The following is a 15591-nucleotide window of genomic DNA, read 5'->3' on the forward strand; positions in this document are numbered from 1 at the left end:
GGAGACTGTGGAGAACAATGGCTGCCTGAAAAGAACAATGGCATTCCCTTCTGGTCGATCAATTTGTGGCGACTTGTCGTAACTTGTCTCCGACTTCCCCAGCGCACAGCGCTCTCCACTGCTTTCATCTATCCTGAACCTCCGGACACGCCGAGATGGGTATCGTAGAGAAGGTTCACTAGCTTCTTCCCCGCCCCGAGCTTGAGCTAACCAGTACTCGCAGATCAAGGAGATCGAAGGTATGTGCTGGGCATACATGTTGCGACAAGTCGTATGCATATCACAACCCCACAGATGAGATGGCGAGGAGTGCGTATCTTCATCCTCTACAATGTTCCCCCCACTAACCCGTCCCGTTAGCGCAGAAGAATAAGGTGATGACCCACGTCCCCGCACGATGGACTCCCGCCCACCCCCCTCGCACAAGTAGGCCACGGAATATCACTTGGGTCTCCTCAAGGCAAAGCTCGCGCGATACCGCGCGCAACTGCTGGAACCCGCAGCCAAGTCAAGCGGCGGTGGCACTGGATTCGACGTACAGAAGTCCGGGGATGCGCGAATAGCGCTGATCGGGTTCCCCTCCGTGGGCAAAGTGTGTGGTTGTATACGATGGGTGTGCATAATGCTGATCCATCCTTCGCATAGTCTACTCTACTGTCCAAGACTACGCATACCGCGTCCGAGACTGCGGCGTATGAGTTCACTACCCTCACTGTGCGTCTTCGGTCGCATTCCCCATTCCCTCGTTCAATGACTGAGCATCGGCCACGCAGGCAATTCCCGGTGTCATCGAGTACAAGGGCGCTCGTATACAACTTCTCGATCTTCCCGGTATCGTCGAAGGAGCAGCGCAGGGTCGTGGTCGTGGGCGACAGGTCGTATCGACTGCGAAGACGGCCGATCTAATCGTCATGATGCTTGACGCGACAAAGAGTGACGAGCAGAGAAGATTACTGGAGATTGAGGTGCGGCTAGGCCCTTGGGGAATTGAAGCCGGCTGACAGAGCGAAGCTCGACGCAGTAGGAATCCGCTTGAACAAGCAGAAGCCGGATGTCGTGTTCAAGAAGAAAATGACTGGTGGCGTGAGTCTCCTGTTGTACTCTCGGTGATTACCTACTCATCGACTACGACAGATCACCGTATGTATACCGCGCAGTCACATTGGTATTGTGGACTCACCTCCGCTAGTTCACTGCTACGGTCAAGCTGACGAAGACGGACGAGAAGACCATCCGAACGATCTTGGCAAGCTACAAGTTACACAACTGCGATGTCATGATCAGGGAAGACGTCAGTATACTCTGTCGAAGGAGGTTCGCAGTGGCTGACGGATTGTGCTTAGATCACAACAGACGAGTTCATCGACGTCCTCATAGGAAACCGCAAATACGTGCCATGCCTCTGTAGGTCAACAAAGCATATGTCCTGTGCTTTATTAACCCCGTGTCCTTCAGACGTCTACAATAAGATCGACTCTATCAGCTTGGAGCAGGTAGACAAGATAGCACGCGAGCCACATACAGCGGTCATCAGTTGCGAGATGGACTTAAAGTACGCCGTCCTTTACTTCACTTTCCCCATGGCTGACCCAAGTTCGGCACAGCTTGGACTACTTGATCGAACGCATGTGGGACGATCTTGGCTTGGTCAAGATCTACACGAAGAAGCGTGGAGCGCATCCTGATCTCGACGACCCCGTTTGTCTTCACAAGGGCTCTACTATCGAGGTCTGATCGGCCTTTTCTTCTGCGTCGCCGGCCTGTGCTCATGAGTTTCGCAGACGGTTTGTAACAGCATTCATAGGTCCCTCGTACCGAGCTTCAAGTACGCCTTAGTATGGTGAGTGCTTCCACGCTTGCAAAGTTCCTTTGTCGTCTAACCTTCTAACAGGGTTCGTCATTCCCCAAATGTGATAGCGAGCATTTCCTGACCGTCTAGCAGGGCAAGTCCAGCAAGTTCAACCCGCACGCGCAGAAGGTCAGCCTGAACCACGTTGTACAAGACGAAGACGTTGTAACAAGTAAGAATTGTTGTTGACCTTGGGCTTCTTATCGTTGACGCATTCCCCAGTATTCACGAAATGAAAGCCGGCTCTCTCGTATTGCGCGTAGTCAGCAATGTATGTACCACTTACTGTAGCAATGCCAACAAGGTTCTTTGGGGAACAGACTGCGTCAGACCTAATCGGACGAGAACTACAATTACTATACATTGACTTGGAAGTTCGCCAGCGAGTCGATAGAGAGCGAGATTTCGCCTGACAGCAATTCGACCAACTCGAACTCGCCACACCTGAGCGCAGGAGAGCGCCCGCGTCCCCCAATGGCGAGATAGGCGGTCACCGCCACTCGGGTCGGTCCACCCTTCTCGATATCCTCGCTCCTCGCCGGCCACGTAGCCAACCTAATCGTCGGGCAGCAGTCATTTATTTCACTGAGCGTCGTACCAGTCAGAAGGCCCTGATTGCGCTCGGCAAAGTCGAGGAAGATCACGAGCTGCCTCCTAACCACATCAGAGTCAGGTTTAGCGTACCAGGCCTGTATCTTGCGCAGGACGCGGTCCCTCTCCTGGTTGATGACCTTCCTCGACATGATGATGGCGTATCTGTACGAGGGCACGGAGAAGCCCGGCACTATAAGGTCGTGAGTATGGGTTTGGGGTGTACGAAGCGAATGAGACGCACAAAGGCTCTTGTTAAGTACCTCGCAGTACTGTCGATGCCTCTTCCAGTCCGCTGCCTGACATCTTCTTGAGCAGTAATGGACTACTCGGCATTCGCACCTCTTCAAGGGTATATCGCCGGAGACATCAGGGCACTGGACAACAGGGTTTGAGTCGCGCGAATGGTCAATGATACCGGAACTCACCGAATCGAAGCGGCATTTCATCCAGTGCTCCTCTGCCAAAGTCCTATAGTCTTTGTCGAGCTCGGATACGGCATCCCGGTAAGCATTGATGAAAGTTGCGACATAAGAGTAATCGTCCTCCCGGATTTCCATGTCGGATCCACCGTGGGATCGCATGAGGCGCACAAAGTTTCGGTAGACCAACTGGTATCGCAGGTAGCCCAGTAGAACCGGCGGTACGCCGAAATGCTCCGTCTTCGTCTCCGGACGCGTGCGGATGAGATTTAAGAGCAGAGGAATAAGGCCTGCCCCAACGCCCCATTCCAGGTAGCGAGCGTCAGACGTGCATCGAGAATGAATCGTGGTGAAGAGATGGGCACATGCCATTCCAACGTCGTCCCCGTTGGGAAGGATCGCAGTGTCCCTCCATGCTTGGATGACGCTGTGAATGACAGACCGCGGGATTGAAACACCGAGAGTCCTGCGATTCACGAGCCCAATGACCTCCTCGACTGTGCTGATCGTTTCCATGAGCTCGTCGCATGGAACCGGGTCCCGGGTGAGAAGATAATGGGAAATTCGGGTTGACAGAGCCTTGCGATATAGTCGGCGAGGTTTGCCGCCGCATATGGCAATGAAGCCGTCCGATACACGCGCAGCATCTGGATGTGTCCACCACGTCGTCCCGGGGCACGGAAGATCGTGGAAGAAGCGCCAGACTGCGACGAGGAGCTCGTATTCGTTCTTCTCAAACTCGCCTTCCTCGATCATCTTCTTAGTCGTTGGTGTGAGAGGAAGGCGTGCCGCGTAGTCGTAGAAATTGAGCCAGAGATCCAGCACCAGGGATAGCGAGTCGCCAGTCTCGAGGACGATACGGTCTCCCTGGATTATATCGCAGGTAGTGCAGAGGAATCGGCGTATTGTCTTCAAAGCTTGCTCTTCATACAAGGGGGGGACATTTCTGAACTTGGGGTGAAAGAAGGCGGCCCATCGCATGACATTTGGCCACTCGCGAAACGCCGCCTGGCAGATGGGAGAGTCGGGTTTGTCCAGGGTGTTAGCCTCATATTGAACCAAGTGGATCAGTAGGTTATAGGTCAGGATGGCGTTGTATGCGTTGCGACAGGGGATCGTCTCGACTAAGTTGACTGGGAGCCGGATTAAGCCGTTGGCGACGAGCAGGTCGGGGTCGAGGGCAAGATCCGCAAATGGCTTGTCGTGTTCCATGATATGTAGGAGTCGACGACAATGCCGGGCCCGCCCCTCTGGCGATAGTTTGGGATATTTGGGCTGCACGTCGCTCATGGCATTCAGCAAGACAGTGTCCCTTCCTGTTCGTGGCATTTCGACTGTTCGACGTGGGATGAGCTGGATTTTATGATATGAGAAACGTCGAGTGTTCTGACCTGATCGGCTGGCAGTGTGTGGTGGATCAAACTGTGTAGAGATGAACGTTGGGAACAAGACTGCTGCAACAAACAAAGCGAACCCACACAGCGGGGAAGCCGGTCCGAGCCACTAACATACCCAGGCCTGCACGTGCAATCTTTACGACAATGGCCAGACGATTCGAATCAGCATTCGAATCGCTGAGCGCCTACTGGCTTAGGCATCCGCCAGCTATGCGACCTGGTGATTGTCAAAGACGGTAGCAATCGCTGAAGTGTACGCTTAATAGTCTTCTCGCAGACACTCTTGCGCCAGACGATAGAGGTGCACCATCTATAGCAGATGCTGGTAATAAGATATGGTATACAATACAGCTAATGTACAGAAGACCGGAATATAGATCCCAAGGAAATGCTACTACTTGGCACCCTGCGAAGAGAACTGCACAAGATCGTCAGAGGGGGCAGAGATGAAAGGGAAAGAGCGCGACGCACCTTGGTCACCGACTTGGTGCCCTCAGAGATGGCGTGCTTGGCGAGCTCACCGGGGAGAATGAGCCGCACAGACGTCTGGATTTCGCGTGATGAAATCGTCGACTTCTTCGAGTACGCGGCGAGCTCTGCACGGCGGGTCAATGGCTGGGTTCAGAGGGATGGGGGGAGGGGAGCACGCACTGGATGCCTCCGTGGCGATCCGCTCAAAGATATCGTTGACAAACGAGTTCAGGATGGCCATCGCCTTGTTCGAGATACCCGTGTCGGGGTGGACCTGCTTAAGGACTGCAGGCGTGTTAGAGAAGTGTGTGGACGTCGCCATCTCTGCCACTCACCCTTGTAGATGTAGGAAGAGTACGTCTCCTTGCGCGTCTTCTTGCGCTTCTTCTTCTCCCCGTCAGCTCCCCCGGACGGTGCAGACTTGGACGCAGTCTTCTTCGCCGCCTTCTCAGCCTTGGCTGGCGCCTTGGATGCGGTGGACGCAGGTGCCTTTCCGGCAGTCGATGCGGGCTTGGGGGCCATGGCGAAGTGTTAGAGTTTGGTAGGTGGACGAGGGGGACGCGATGGGGCGGTTGGGGGCAAAGATGGGAAGAGACGAAAACGACGGGCGGCCGGGTTATATACCGACGCGACGCGTTTGTCCTCGTTTGCGCACGGACGTGATCCTTTGTTGATGCGCATCAACAAAAGTCGATTGGCGCACGCACGTGATCGTCCCGCGGTATATATATCCGGTGCCCGCGACGATCGCTGCTTTTCCTCAACGTCCATCTCGCCCCTTGCGCCCTCAACACAACCACTTTCTCGACTTTATCCACCCACCCCCACAACACCCATCACAATGTCTGGCAAAGTCGGCGGAAAGGGCGGCAAGGCTGGTGGCAAGGCTGGCGCGGCCGATTCTGGGAAGGCGCAGTCCCGCTCGTCCAAGGCTGGTGCGTGGCTTCAACAGAAGTGGCCTGTCAATGTCTGACTCGCCCGCAGGTCTCCAGTTCCCGGTCGGTCGTGTGCACCGTCTGTTGAAGAAGGGCAACTACGCCCAGCGTGTTGGCGCCGGCGCGCCTGGTGAGTGGCTGAGCCTCCCGACACGCGTTTTTCGATCTGACTCGCGCTCCAGTCTACCTCGCGGCCGTCCTCGAGTATTTGGCTGCTGAGATCTTGGAGTTGGCGGGCAACGCGGCGCGCGACAACAAGAAGCAGCGTATCGTCCCCCGTCACTTGCAGCTCGCCATCCGGAACGACGAAGAGTGCGTGCGCGCCTCGTATTCCATTCTTCCGCCACTAACCCTGTCTCAGGCTGAACAAGCTCCTCGGCGACGTTGTCATCTCGCAGGGTGGTGTCGTCCCCCACATCCAGGCTGAGCTCCTCCCATCAAAGAGCGGCAAGGGCAAGAAGGAGGACGCCAGCCAGGAGGTCTAAACACCTCCTGTCCCTTTTTCCTGGGTTTCTGTCGCATTGCATCTATGTCTCGGATTTGTACTATACCTTGTAATGTATTCCCTCTAGCTTACGGGCATCCTAGCAGTTATTCAGCACCCTGCACCTCATGTTATGATCTCCTTGTTCCATGCCCGCCGATGTAAGTCTTGTGCTTCATTTCAAAAGCCCCTGCCAGCAGACCATGGCGTCTTCGTTTTCGGACGTCCTTGCCCAGGTGGGCTCAAATCCACCCTCAATGCGACCCTGGGCGATTTCGACTGGATTGTGCATGCTGTTTGCATGCGGCACACCTCGCGGTGAGCACTGGTCTATCATGATCACACTGACTCGGCCAGTTCTTCGACATGCCACACAGCGGAGAATCTCAGATAGAAGCACGGCCACCCATCGTCCTCCGCTAGCGGATCTCCAAGAACACTTCGAACGGGTCATCTGAGGTGCGTTCCTCACGTCGTCCTCACGCACGCATATGGACTAATTCGCAGGTATATAAGCCCAAAGACGAGGATGCATGCGTCTTGAGCCCGCACCCTCTTTGCGAACGGCTATCATGTTCGCCTGGCCCGCTCTCGCATCCCTAGTCGTATCCTGTGCGGCCCTGCAGCAAGCGGCGGACTACGCGTCTCGCTACGATGGCGTGCGCGTGCTTCGCGTACCCACCGGCGGCCAGGCGGATGCCCTGAACGCGTTGGTCGACTCGTATGGCCTGATGCGTTGGGATACGCGCGCGAGCCATATCGACGTACAGGTGCCGAAGGATGCGTATGCGGATTTCGCGAACGCGGTGGCGAGCTTGGGAGCGAATGCGACCGAGGGAATGGAGATGATGGTCATGCATGAGGATCTAGGGGCGAGTATACGCGAGGAGAGTGCGGGGCTGGCGGAGTTCAGGCGGCCTGAGGTGTCTGGTAAGTCCGAGATGGCCTACTTTGTGTGATTGTTTGCTGAAGTCGCTACAGACCAGGGTCTCGTCGGCCTCGTCAGCGACTCCTGGTTCCTCAGCTACCATTCGTATGCTGACCATCTGCAATTCCTCGATGACCTGGTATGTTTATCTGACTTGCGCATAGTGAACATGCGCTATAAATCTGGTGTCCCACAGGTCGCAACCTACCCAAACAACTCCGCCACCTTCACCAGCGGGACTAGCTACGAGGGAAACACCATCACTGGCATCAACATCTACGGCTCGGGAGGCCCGGGCAGCGCACCTGCCGTGGTCATCCACGGCACGGTGCATGCAAGGGAGTGGATTGCAACGATGGTAAGTAGAATCGTGGGTCGCGTCGTTCATCGCTCATCAGTGTTCTCTCCCTGCAGGTGACTGAGAACTTTGCGTATAGCCTGCTCGCGAACTACACTTCTGGCGACGAGGATACTATCGGCTTCCTTGAGAAATACGATATCTACATCATACCGAACGTGAACCCGGATGGTGAGTGGCGATTCACATTGCTGTAGTTGGCGTTTAAGCCTAACGAACCTTGCCAGGCTTCATCTACACGCAAGAAGAAGAGCGCCTGTGGCGCAAGACGCGCAACCCGCCGCCGAGCGGAAGCACTTGCTATGGCGTGGACATCAACCGCAACTGGCCGCACGCTAGTTGGAATCAGTCCAGTGGAGCGTCGACGAACCCTTGCGCGGAGGATTACAAGGGTCCTTCAGCCGGGAGTACTGTCGAGGTTCAAGGGCTTGCTGCATTCCTAGACGAGCGCGCCAATTCGACGGCAGGTGGCAAGATGTACATGGATGTGCACTCTTACAGCCAACTGTTCATGTCAGGTAAGCACTTCTTCTCGTCTGTAGTTATTATCCAACTGACCTAATTCTTTGTAACGCCAGCATACGGATGGACATGCAGCCAGGCGACCGTGAACGCTGACGAGCTCAACGCACTCACGTCAGGCTTTGCCGACGCTTTGGGTGAGGTCTACGGGACTGAATACGACAGCGGACCTATCTGCCAAACGATCTATCCGGTGTCCGGCGATTCGGTTGACTACGCGTATGATAACTCGTACGTGTCTCCCGTGCTTGCCGAACGAAGGGAAGGCGCGACTGACGGCAAACACAGCGGTATCGTCTACTCTTTTACGCCTGAGCTACGCGACACGGGGAGGTATGGTTTCGTCCTGCCCGCGAATCAGATCCTGCCCACGTCTATTGAGACTTACGCGGGTGCGTTGACCGCCCAAATCAACTCTGGGCCAGCGAGCTGACATTCGGATAGGCTTGCGGTACCTTCTGGCGAACATGAAGTAGAAGAATTCGAGAAGGAAATGGTTGTACTAATGGACTTTGTTGCCTGTTTTCTGAGCCATGCTGTAATATATTCGCCTGCTTGTTGCCTGCCCATTGTTCTTTTCGGGAATCGGAGAGACGGACCGTTAAAGCCGAGGTGTGATCATCACTGCGCACGGCACGATCGCTGGATTGTTCATCCCGCACCGTGTCCGCGATGGAGACCGAGTTCATCTTCCTTGGCACGGGCACCTCGTCGTCTGTGCCCGTCATTCACTGTTTGACCGACGACCCGAAAAGACCAGATTATGTCCCCTGCCGCGCCTGCTTATCCAGTCTCACGCCCGAGGGGAAGCACAACCGCAGACGTAATACAAGCGGTCTGCTGAGGATTAAGAAGCCAGGCAGAGACGCTCTGTAAGACTATAGTGCATCTAACATGCATTGACACTGACGCTCAAGACCAGCACGATTGTCATCGATGCTGGGAAGACATTCCAGGCAGCGGCGATCGAGTGGTTTCCCAAGTACGGGCTGAGGAGGATAGACGCACTGCTCATAACGCATGCGCACGCCGATGGTATGCGCCTCTCTTATGGTTCCCTTGGCGCAGCTGAAGTCTTCTTCAGCCATGAACGGGCTCGATGACCTGCGTGGTGCGTTCCCCGACCCTGTTCCGACATACTGCTTAACGAGCTTCAGGCTGGACCCTCCGTGGGCGTATACAACATCACATAGATGTCTATTGCAGCCAGGACACCTTCCGCGAGGTTGAGCGATCCTTCCCATACCTTGTGTCGAAGGCTTTTGCTTCGGGTGGCGGCGATGTGCGTGCCATGTCTTGAGAATGACGACTTCGCTGACGCTCGTGGCAGGTTCCGGAATTCGTCTGGCACATCATCGAGGACGGCGTTCCCTTCCAAATTGTGGACACGGACGTATGGATAACACCGTTCTCAGGTAGGTCTCTTTCGCCTGCTGCTTTAAACAACAACCGACTGACATCGCGCAGTGTATCACGGTCGCGTCTTCTCCAAACCTCCAGATCCCATTCCTACCCCCGGTCCCACACATCCGCCTACGCCAGTCAATAACCCACTAGAGAAATCTCCGGAGGAAGCCAGCTCCGACGCGAACAAGGAATCTGCCACGCTCTCCCGCACCCTTGACATCTCCCCAGCCCCCACGGCCTCAGGCGAAATCGCCATCGTCCAACCCCAGCCCATCACCTTGCTCAATGGCAAGGCACCGCCTCCCGACAACCGCAATGTTGTTTCGCCCCCACCCTCCACCGAGCCCGGTATCACACCCTACCTCTGCTTTGGCTTCCTCGTCCACGGCTTGCTCACTTATATCTCCGACACCAACTTTATCCCGCCGTCCGCGTGGGCCGTAATCAAGAAGCACCCAGTTTCGCCTCTCGCGGTCGTCGACACGCTCTACCTCGCCGAGCACGCATCGCACTTCGGCATCCTGAGCGCGATGAGCACGGCGGTGAAGCTTGGCGCGCGGCGGACTTATCTAGTGGGCATGGGTCACGAAGTCGCGCACGATGAGTACGAGACGTTGTGCGAGGTCGCGAGTGGGCAGCGCGCGCCGGATGGGACGGTGCTGGAGAAGGGCGCTGCGCTCGGCCTGCAGCCCAAATTGAAGGAAAACATGACGGAGAAGGAGATCAAGGGTATCGAGCTGGCGCTCGAGGCGCTGAAAGGCGCGACCCCGTGGGTACGTCCGGCGCACGATGGGCTGCACGTCATCTTAGACAGCGATGGCAATGTTCATGACGAGACGTACGAGTAACGCCGGATGTAGAAGGTCATGTAGCATACGCACTATAGAGGAAATGGAGAGGATTCTCATACCAGAAGCTTGCGAGCGGTTTTCTCGAAAGGGAACTTACTTCCTGGCATACCTCTGGTGAAGCTGCCGTAGCTATAGAATGTAGGGAAGATAATACAGCGTTATGAGATTACAGCATGACAGCAATACGAGTTGACAGCAGCGTACAGAAGGAGGAATCAGTGCATTCGGTCCCAATCCGCTAGTGCGCCCCCTTGCCTTCCCATGCGACGCCGACCAGCCGGAGGTCCGCGCTCGTCTCTGTTGCTAGCGGTGAGTAGGACGTGCTTGTCGACGAGCTGGACGATGATGATAAGTCTGATGTGCATGGCGAAGAGCTCGAATGCACTCACGTCGTTCAGGATGTTGGTCGACTTCGTCAAGGATGAGAGGTATGCTGTTAGCTGCACGTCCTCGTATTCCTACACCATACGATGAGGTAGGATCGCAGAGGAATTGGCGAGAAATTCATACCGTGTCGAACTCTTCCCTGAAATCGGGGTTCTCTGTTGCTGGTAATGACGCCACGAGAGCGGCAAGTGCGCGTAGGGTTGCGGGATCCTTCTTGGCCGTGCCTGTTGTAGTGTCAGTAGGCCTCCGCAAGTCAATGCAGACGAAGTACGCACCTGCGATGACATCCGCCACATACTTGACAAGCAGCTCGATTCGGTCATGCAACATCTTGACCGCCGCGCGCTGCGTCTGCAGGTGTGACTCCACTTGAAGAGTATTAGCTCTATAGAGAAGGTGGTCGACGATAATCACGCACGACTTGTCCCGCTTCCGCCACCCCGCGCCGTCCAGTCGACGGCGATGCGCTCGGCCTCGCCCGTTTCGACGTTGTATGGGACCTCAATGTACACAGCGCGCGCTTTCCCACCATGAAAGTCCATCGTGGGCTCGTACACTTTGATCGGTAGTGTCTGTGCGTTCACATCTGTGGACACGACCACGGTGCCTGCTGGCTGCAGTATGAGGAGTAGTGGCGTCGAACAGTAGGCGGTGAACTGAAGATATTGGTGTCAAAGGTAGATTAAATGGGATGTAGGATGTTCACGCACCTGCTCGTGCAGCGTGATGTGCCGCGCGGTGGGCGTGGCGGCGACGGTGTACCAGCCGATGAACTCGAGGGAGGGGAAGACCTGCTTGTCTGCGCGTATACCGTCAGCACGATGTGTGCAAGATGTTAGTAGAGCACGTACATTGCTCTCGTCTTGACACAAGGAAGCCGTGATCGACGCCATCGCCCTCGAGCGCTAGCTCGAACGTGTTCACGATCTCCACTTCGCGGCCGTTCTGCGTGCCCAACAGCGCGCCCAGAACTATACGAGCGTAAGCGTTTACTGTGAGGGAGAAAGCATCATACACACCAAAGGGATTGTTGGTCATCGTCTGCAGTTTGAGGCGCGTAAGATGCTCGGAGACATTGAGGATGGGAAGGGGATGTCTGCGCGATCAGCTGCGTGCCCGTCGGGCCATGGCGTGGCGCTTACAGGGACAGCGTCAGGCCAGAGACGGTCGACGAGGGGAGCACGACGGACTGCTCATCAGTGTCCATGGCGTTCATTGTTCTTCGTGACGCGCGGCGTCAATGAGTGTGGCAAGAGGCGCTCGGTCACGTGGTGATGCTTAGGCGCCCATCATTCCATTGTTCTGCTTGTGGGGTTTATTCACGCAGGTCGCAGAAATCACCCATCCTGCGAATGGAGAGGCGCAGCCAGAGATGTCATTGTGCAATATATATAGGTCGAACAGTCCATGTACAACTAGTGGTGCAATAATAAAGAGTGACAAGAACGAGACAGACTCCGTGCAACAGTAGCGATACAATGACATGAGCGAGATAGATCATCAGAGGTAGTAGTAGTGGCGACGGTGATTAGGTATCAAGATGTCAATGCATGCATTAGGCTGGAGAGTCTTCATCCTGAAGCGAGTCCGTCGTACTGAGGCTAGGAACACTAAAGAGGAGGTACATCTAGGGGTTCGTAGGCTGCGGCAAAGTAGTTATGCATGCAGTTTACAAGCCGAGCATGGAGAGGCCGGTAAGGAAGCATCCGGCAACAGCGAGAAGTGCCGTCAACGTCGCGCCAGTGCGCAGCGCGGCAGCGCCGTTGTTGTCGTCTTCGCCCTTGGAACCGCCCGTAGCTTGGGCGGACCCAGGTGCGCCGGACGACAGTGCGGTGGCAGCCGAACCTGTAAGCGATATCAGTATTCATCCTGTCAGATTCGACGTCGCTACGTACCGGAAACAACAGGCGGGTTAGTGTCGTTGTCGTTGGTCTCGACGTAAGCATCTGCCAAAGGCTTGTTCAAGCACGTAATCACAGGCTCAATCGTGAAGCTGGGATCCTTGTGCGCAATCGCGTCGGGCAGGATGTAACCCGTGGCGATGTCGACAGTCTGCTGGAAAAGATCGTGCTCCAACACGATGAAGCCGGTGTCAATTTCTGACGCGTTGCCGAGGATGTTCTGCCAGTTCTGAAGCGAGTCCTGAACGGTGTTGATGCCAGCATGCACATCGAAGTCTGCGTGGAAAGGATCAGTGACACTGTTCGTTGACTGTGACAAGCTGACGCACCGCCCGTATCGAAGGTCGCGGTCTGGCTGATGCGGGTCCACATAACCGGCGTCATGCCCAAAGCCAGCGAGATCTTACGGACACGGTCGCTGGAACGAAACCATGAGACAGTGATCATAAGGGCGCATAAGCCTGACACTTACTCAATGTCACCGTAAGGCGGGCGCATCATGCTGGGCGAGACACCGATGACATCCCTGATAGCCTGACGAGTCCAGCCGAGCTCCGCAATGATTTGTTCGTTCGTGAGCGTCGTGAGGTACGGGTGACTCCAGGTGTGCACCGCGACCTGGTGGCCAGACATGAACTCCTCCTGCAGAGTCTGCGGGAAGGAGATGACACGCGAGCCGACGACGAAGAAAGTAGACTTGATCTGCTGCTCATCGAGATACTTGAGCAGGTTCGGGGTGTAGTACGACGGGCCATCGTCGTAGGTCAAACCCCAAGTGTACTTATCGGGACACGCAACGATATCAGTCTGCAACGAGTGTTAAAAACAGCTGCATGGGAAGGAGTATGGTACGCACGTCACGCGTGCAGCCACTGCACGTCCACCAGCAGTTGGACTCGTTCTTGGCCGCCTCCACGTTGGAAGGGCATCCTCCCTCGACGGTTTGGGAGATATCGGGAATGTCGATACCAGTATCCTTCACTTCTTGGATCCACTGCTTGACCTGGTCGGAATCCGTAGGAGGGACCTTGTCCATAGTCGGATAGTTGCTAGGCACGATCGAGGCCTGCGGCAAAGCCGGCCCATTGCTCAAATACGACGCAGTCGCGCCAGGACTGGCAGTCGATGGGAGAGGGATCGTAGACTCTGTCGCCGCGGCAGCGTTGATCGACGACAAGGGGACAGCAGTCGGGTTAGATGAGAGCAACGAGAATGTGTAGGTCGTCGCAAGTGTGGCAGCGCCGGATGTGATGCCAGAGCCAGCGGCAGAGCCCGCAGCGGAGGAAGCCCCGCTGGCAGCACCTGCCGCAGCGCTGCTGGTACCAGCAGGCGCAGACGCGCTGCCAGCAGCAGAGGCCGACGATGTTTCCTGGCGGGCATCATGAGCCGCCGCCGCGAGGGCGGGGGCGGCGATAAGGGGCAGGAGCGTAAGAGCGCGCTGGAAGAACATGTCCGTCGACGGCGGGCTCGCTGGATAAAGGAAGGACAGTGAGGACGGCGTCGACGATGGCGGTTAGAGGCAAGAAAAGCTAGCGGCGAGCGCCAGTTCAAAAGTTGGATTATTTGGTTTGCCGGCTCCACTACGCCACATCAGATCGGAGTGGGATGTATAATAAGAACGAAGCCGGCATGAAACGGCCTTCATCCGCACCCCATTTCCTCGAGCTCGCGGGCACTGGTTCGACTTGCTGCGGTCATCGGGGGGTGCCGTGGGCCACCATGGGGTTAACGTCACACCAAGATATCTATATAAATTCGCACGTAGATACTGTATAACAGTTACAACACGAGACATGGTATGAGTACGCGCCTGGGCACGGTTGGCCGAAAAGCCAGAGTAGTCCAAGGAAGAATGCCTTAGACCTTTTGCTTCTTCGCGCGAGGCTTCTCTAGGTCAATCTCCTCCGCGTCGTCGTCATCGTCTTCCTCGTCCTCAGAGTCGATCTCCTCGGCCTCACCGAAGAATGCAGGGATCGGCTCCATGAAGACCTCCAAGACAGAGGCGCCAAGCTAGCGAGCAATCATCAGCATGGCTGTACTACACTCCAAAGCCAAGCGATTACTCACGTCCAGAGGGTCCGACTCAACCTCGAAAAAGTTGAAAAAGCTGCCCGGGTCGCCCGAGAGGTCGTCAGGGCCATCCTCCTCCGACACCTGACGCGGGTACTTCTTGGTGAACGCGTTCTCCGGGTCCTTCCAGTCGATCTTCGTGGCCTGCGACGACTGATCAACATCTCTGATCGAGGATGAGGCGAGGGAACGACATACCTGCGGCTTCACATCACGCTCCCAGCTGAAGTCGGCGTGGGCATCGGAGACGCCATCCTCATCGACCTTGCTCTTGTCCGCGTCACCAGCCGGCGCGTACTTGAACTCCTTCTTCAGGACCGTGTTGGAGAAGTAAGGGTTCTCCTTGAAGTACTGATCGGGTTTGAGCACGCGTGTATGTGGATGTCAGCAAAGCTACTCACGAACTCGAGGGTGAAAGCCCGCGGTTCAACCGGGTCACGAACGACCCAGAGGTCCTCCAAGTAGCTCAATGCTTGCTGATCGACATTGTGGCCAAGGTAGATGGCGATCTGAGGCATGTTCATGAGGGCGATCGGCCAGAACTTGGGGATCGACTTCAAGGTCGCGCGGCGCTTCTCGAAGTAAGGTTGAAGCAGCTTCAGGTGGTAGAACTCTGTGAACAGAAGGGGGACATGTCAGTACGCGTATTCCAGGCGGAAAGACGCGTCTGACATACCGCTGGCAAGTTGCTTCCGCTCATCCTGCTCCTGCAGGTCCTTGAGCTTGACGATATCCTCATCACGAGTCTCGTAGTCCGCAAACGGGCTCTTCTCGGTGTCTGCACCAGGGGATGCGCGCTTCGTCATTTTGAGAGGAATAGTGAGGTGGGGAATCAAGTGGAGAATGAGCGGAAGGACGTAGGGACGTGAACAAAAATTTGGCTCAGCCGAAGATCTCGCGCCTGCCGGCATGTGCCGAGCAGCATTTGGTCACGATCACGTGCTCATTGTTGAACTTCTGCGTGCCGCCAGCGAAACAGCTGCAAATCGATTTTCAGCAGCAAAGACCCCCCAAAGAC

General features: G+C 55.9%; 10 protein-coding genes across 10 annotated transcripts; 4 read left to right on the plus strand and 6 right to left on the minus strand.

The window, feature by feature from the left end:
* The first annotated feature begins 91 nt into the window (after nt 1-91).
* On the plus strand, nt 92-2345 carry SCHCODRAFT_02610720 (developmentally regulated GTP-binding protein). The gene is made up of 16 exons (XM_050344441.1): nt 92-173; nt 224-239; nt 295-309; nt 361-374; nt 431-592; nt 646-714; nt 774-965; nt 1012-1083; nt 1135-1140; nt 1190-1291; nt 1344-1404; nt 1456-1552; nt 1605-1728; nt 1782-1840; nt 1942-2021; nt 2072-2345. The coding sequence occupies exons 1-16, from the start codon at nt 156-158 to the stop codon at nt 2083-2085; spliced, it is 1101 nt and encodes a 366-aa protein (XP_050202202.1). The 5' UTR covers nt 92-155; the 3' UTR covers nt 2086-2345.
* On the minus strand, nt 2206-4074 carry SCHCODRAFT_02488985 (uncharacterized protein; the record flags this gene model as incomplete). Its single annotated transcript, XM_003037380.2, has 3 exons — nt 2206-2633; nt 2685-2817; nt 2869-4074. 3 exons carry the CDS (start codon nt 4072-4074, stop codon nt 2206-2208), a joined length of 1767 nt encoding a protein of 588 aa, XP_003037426.1.
* Nucleotides 4075-4544: 470 nt separating this feature from the next.
* On the minus strand, nt 4545-5383 carry SCHCODRAFT_02528908 (histone-fold-containing protein). Its single transcript, XM_003037379.2, has 4 exons — nt 5066-5383; nt 4911-5015; nt 4731-4855; nt 4545-4677 (listed from the first exon to the last, which is right to left on the minus strand). Exons 1-4 carry the CDS (start codon nt 5250-5252, stop codon nt 4654-4656), a joined length of 441 nt encoding a protein of 146 aa, XP_003037425.1. The 5' UTR covers nt 5253-5383; the 3' UTR covers nt 4545-4653.
* A 109-nt stretch (nt 5384-5492) lies between these two features.
* Nucleotides 5493-6370, plus strand: SCHCODRAFT_02528912 (histone H2A). Its single transcript, XM_003038715.2, has 4 exons — nt 5493-5665; nt 5715-5795; nt 5848-5977; nt 6027-6370. The coding sequence occupies exons 1-4, from the start codon at nt 5572-5574 to the stop codon at nt 6148-6150; spliced, it is 429 nt and encodes a 142-aa protein (XP_003038761.1). The 5' UTR covers nt 5493-5571; the 3' UTR covers nt 6151-6370.
* Nucleotides 6371-6704: 334 nt separating this feature from the next.
* Nucleotides 6705-8526, plus strand: SCHCODRAFT_02610732 (uncharacterized protein). Its single transcript, XM_003038714.2, has 8 exons — nt 6705-7079; nt 7131-7216; nt 7274-7435; nt 7492-7606; nt 7663-7953; nt 8014-8188; nt 8246-8349; nt 8402-8526. The coding sequence occupies exons 1-8, from the start codon at nt 6722-6724 to the stop codon at nt 8431-8433; spliced, it is 1323 nt and encodes a 440-aa protein (XP_003038760.1). The 5' UTR covers nt 6705-6721; the 3' UTR covers nt 8434-8526.
* Nucleotides 8527-8629: 103 nt separating this feature from the next.
* On the plus strand, nt 8630-10212 carry SCHCODRAFT_02662910 (uncharacterized protein; the record flags this gene model as incomplete). Its single annotated transcript, XM_003038713.2, has 6 exons — nt 8630-8829; nt 8880-8992; nt 9042-9068; nt 9115-9239; nt 9288-9372; nt 9425-10212. The coding sequence occupies 6 exons, from the start codon at nt 8630-8632 to the stop codon at nt 10210-10212; spliced, it is 1338 nt and encodes a 445-aa protein (XP_003038759.1).
* A 218-nt stretch (nt 10213-10430) lies between these two features.
* SCHCODRAFT_02489340 (uncharacterized protein) lies at nt 10431-11818 on the minus strand (the record flags this gene model as incomplete). The annotated part of the gene is made up of 9 exons (XM_003037378.2): nt 10431-10550; nt 10605-10673; nt 10726-10826; nt 10878-10970; nt 11021-11258; nt 11313-11401; nt 11454-11573; nt 11622-11698; nt 11745-11818. The coding sequence occupies 9 exons, from the start codon at nt 11816-11818 to the stop codon at nt 10431-10433; spliced, it is 981 nt and encodes a 326-aa protein (XP_003037424.1).
* Nucleotides 11819-11940: 122 nt separating this feature from the next.
* Nucleotides 11941-14155, minus strand: SCHCODRAFT_02610739 (uncharacterized protein). The gene is made up of 5 exons (XM_003037377.2): nt 13360-14155; nt 12976-13310; nt 12833-12921; nt 12498-12779; nt 11941-12447 (listed from the first exon to the last, which is right to left on the minus strand). Exons 1-5 carry the CDS (start codon nt 13951-13953, stop codon nt 12272-12274), a joined length of 1476 nt encoding a protein of 491 aa, XP_003037423.1. The 5' UTR covers nt 13954-14155; the 3' UTR covers nt 11941-12271.
* Nucleotides 13887-14406, minus strand: SCHCODRAFT_02153236 (uncharacterized protein). The gene has a single exon (XM_050341944.1). It carries the CDS (start codon nt 14296-14298, stop codon nt 14017-14019), a length of 282 nt encoding a protein of 93 aa, XP_050202203.1. The 5' UTR covers nt 14299-14406; the 3' UTR covers nt 13887-14016.
* SCHCODRAFT_02528923 (uncharacterized protein) lies at nt 14150-15439 on the minus strand. The gene is made up of 5 exons (XM_003037376.2): nt 15250-15439; nt 14975-15186; nt 14772-14924; nt 14571-14717; nt 14150-14513 (listed from the first exon to the last, which is right to left on the minus strand). The coding sequence occupies exons 1-5, from the start codon at nt 15377-15379 to the stop codon at nt 14361-14363; spliced, it is 795 nt and encodes a 264-aa protein (XP_003037422.1). The 5' UTR covers nt 15380-15439; the 3' UTR covers nt 14150-14360.
* Between the last annotated feature and the right edge of the window lie 152 nt (nt 15440-15591).

Source organism: Schizophyllum commune, assembly GCF_000143185.2.
Source record: "Schizophyllum commune H4-8 unplaced genomic scaffold SCHCOscaffold_2, whole genome shotgun sequence".
Taxonomy (NCBI): Eukaryota; Fungi; Basidiomycota; class Agaricomycetes; order Agaricales; family Schizophyllaceae; genus Schizophyllum; species Schizophyllum commune.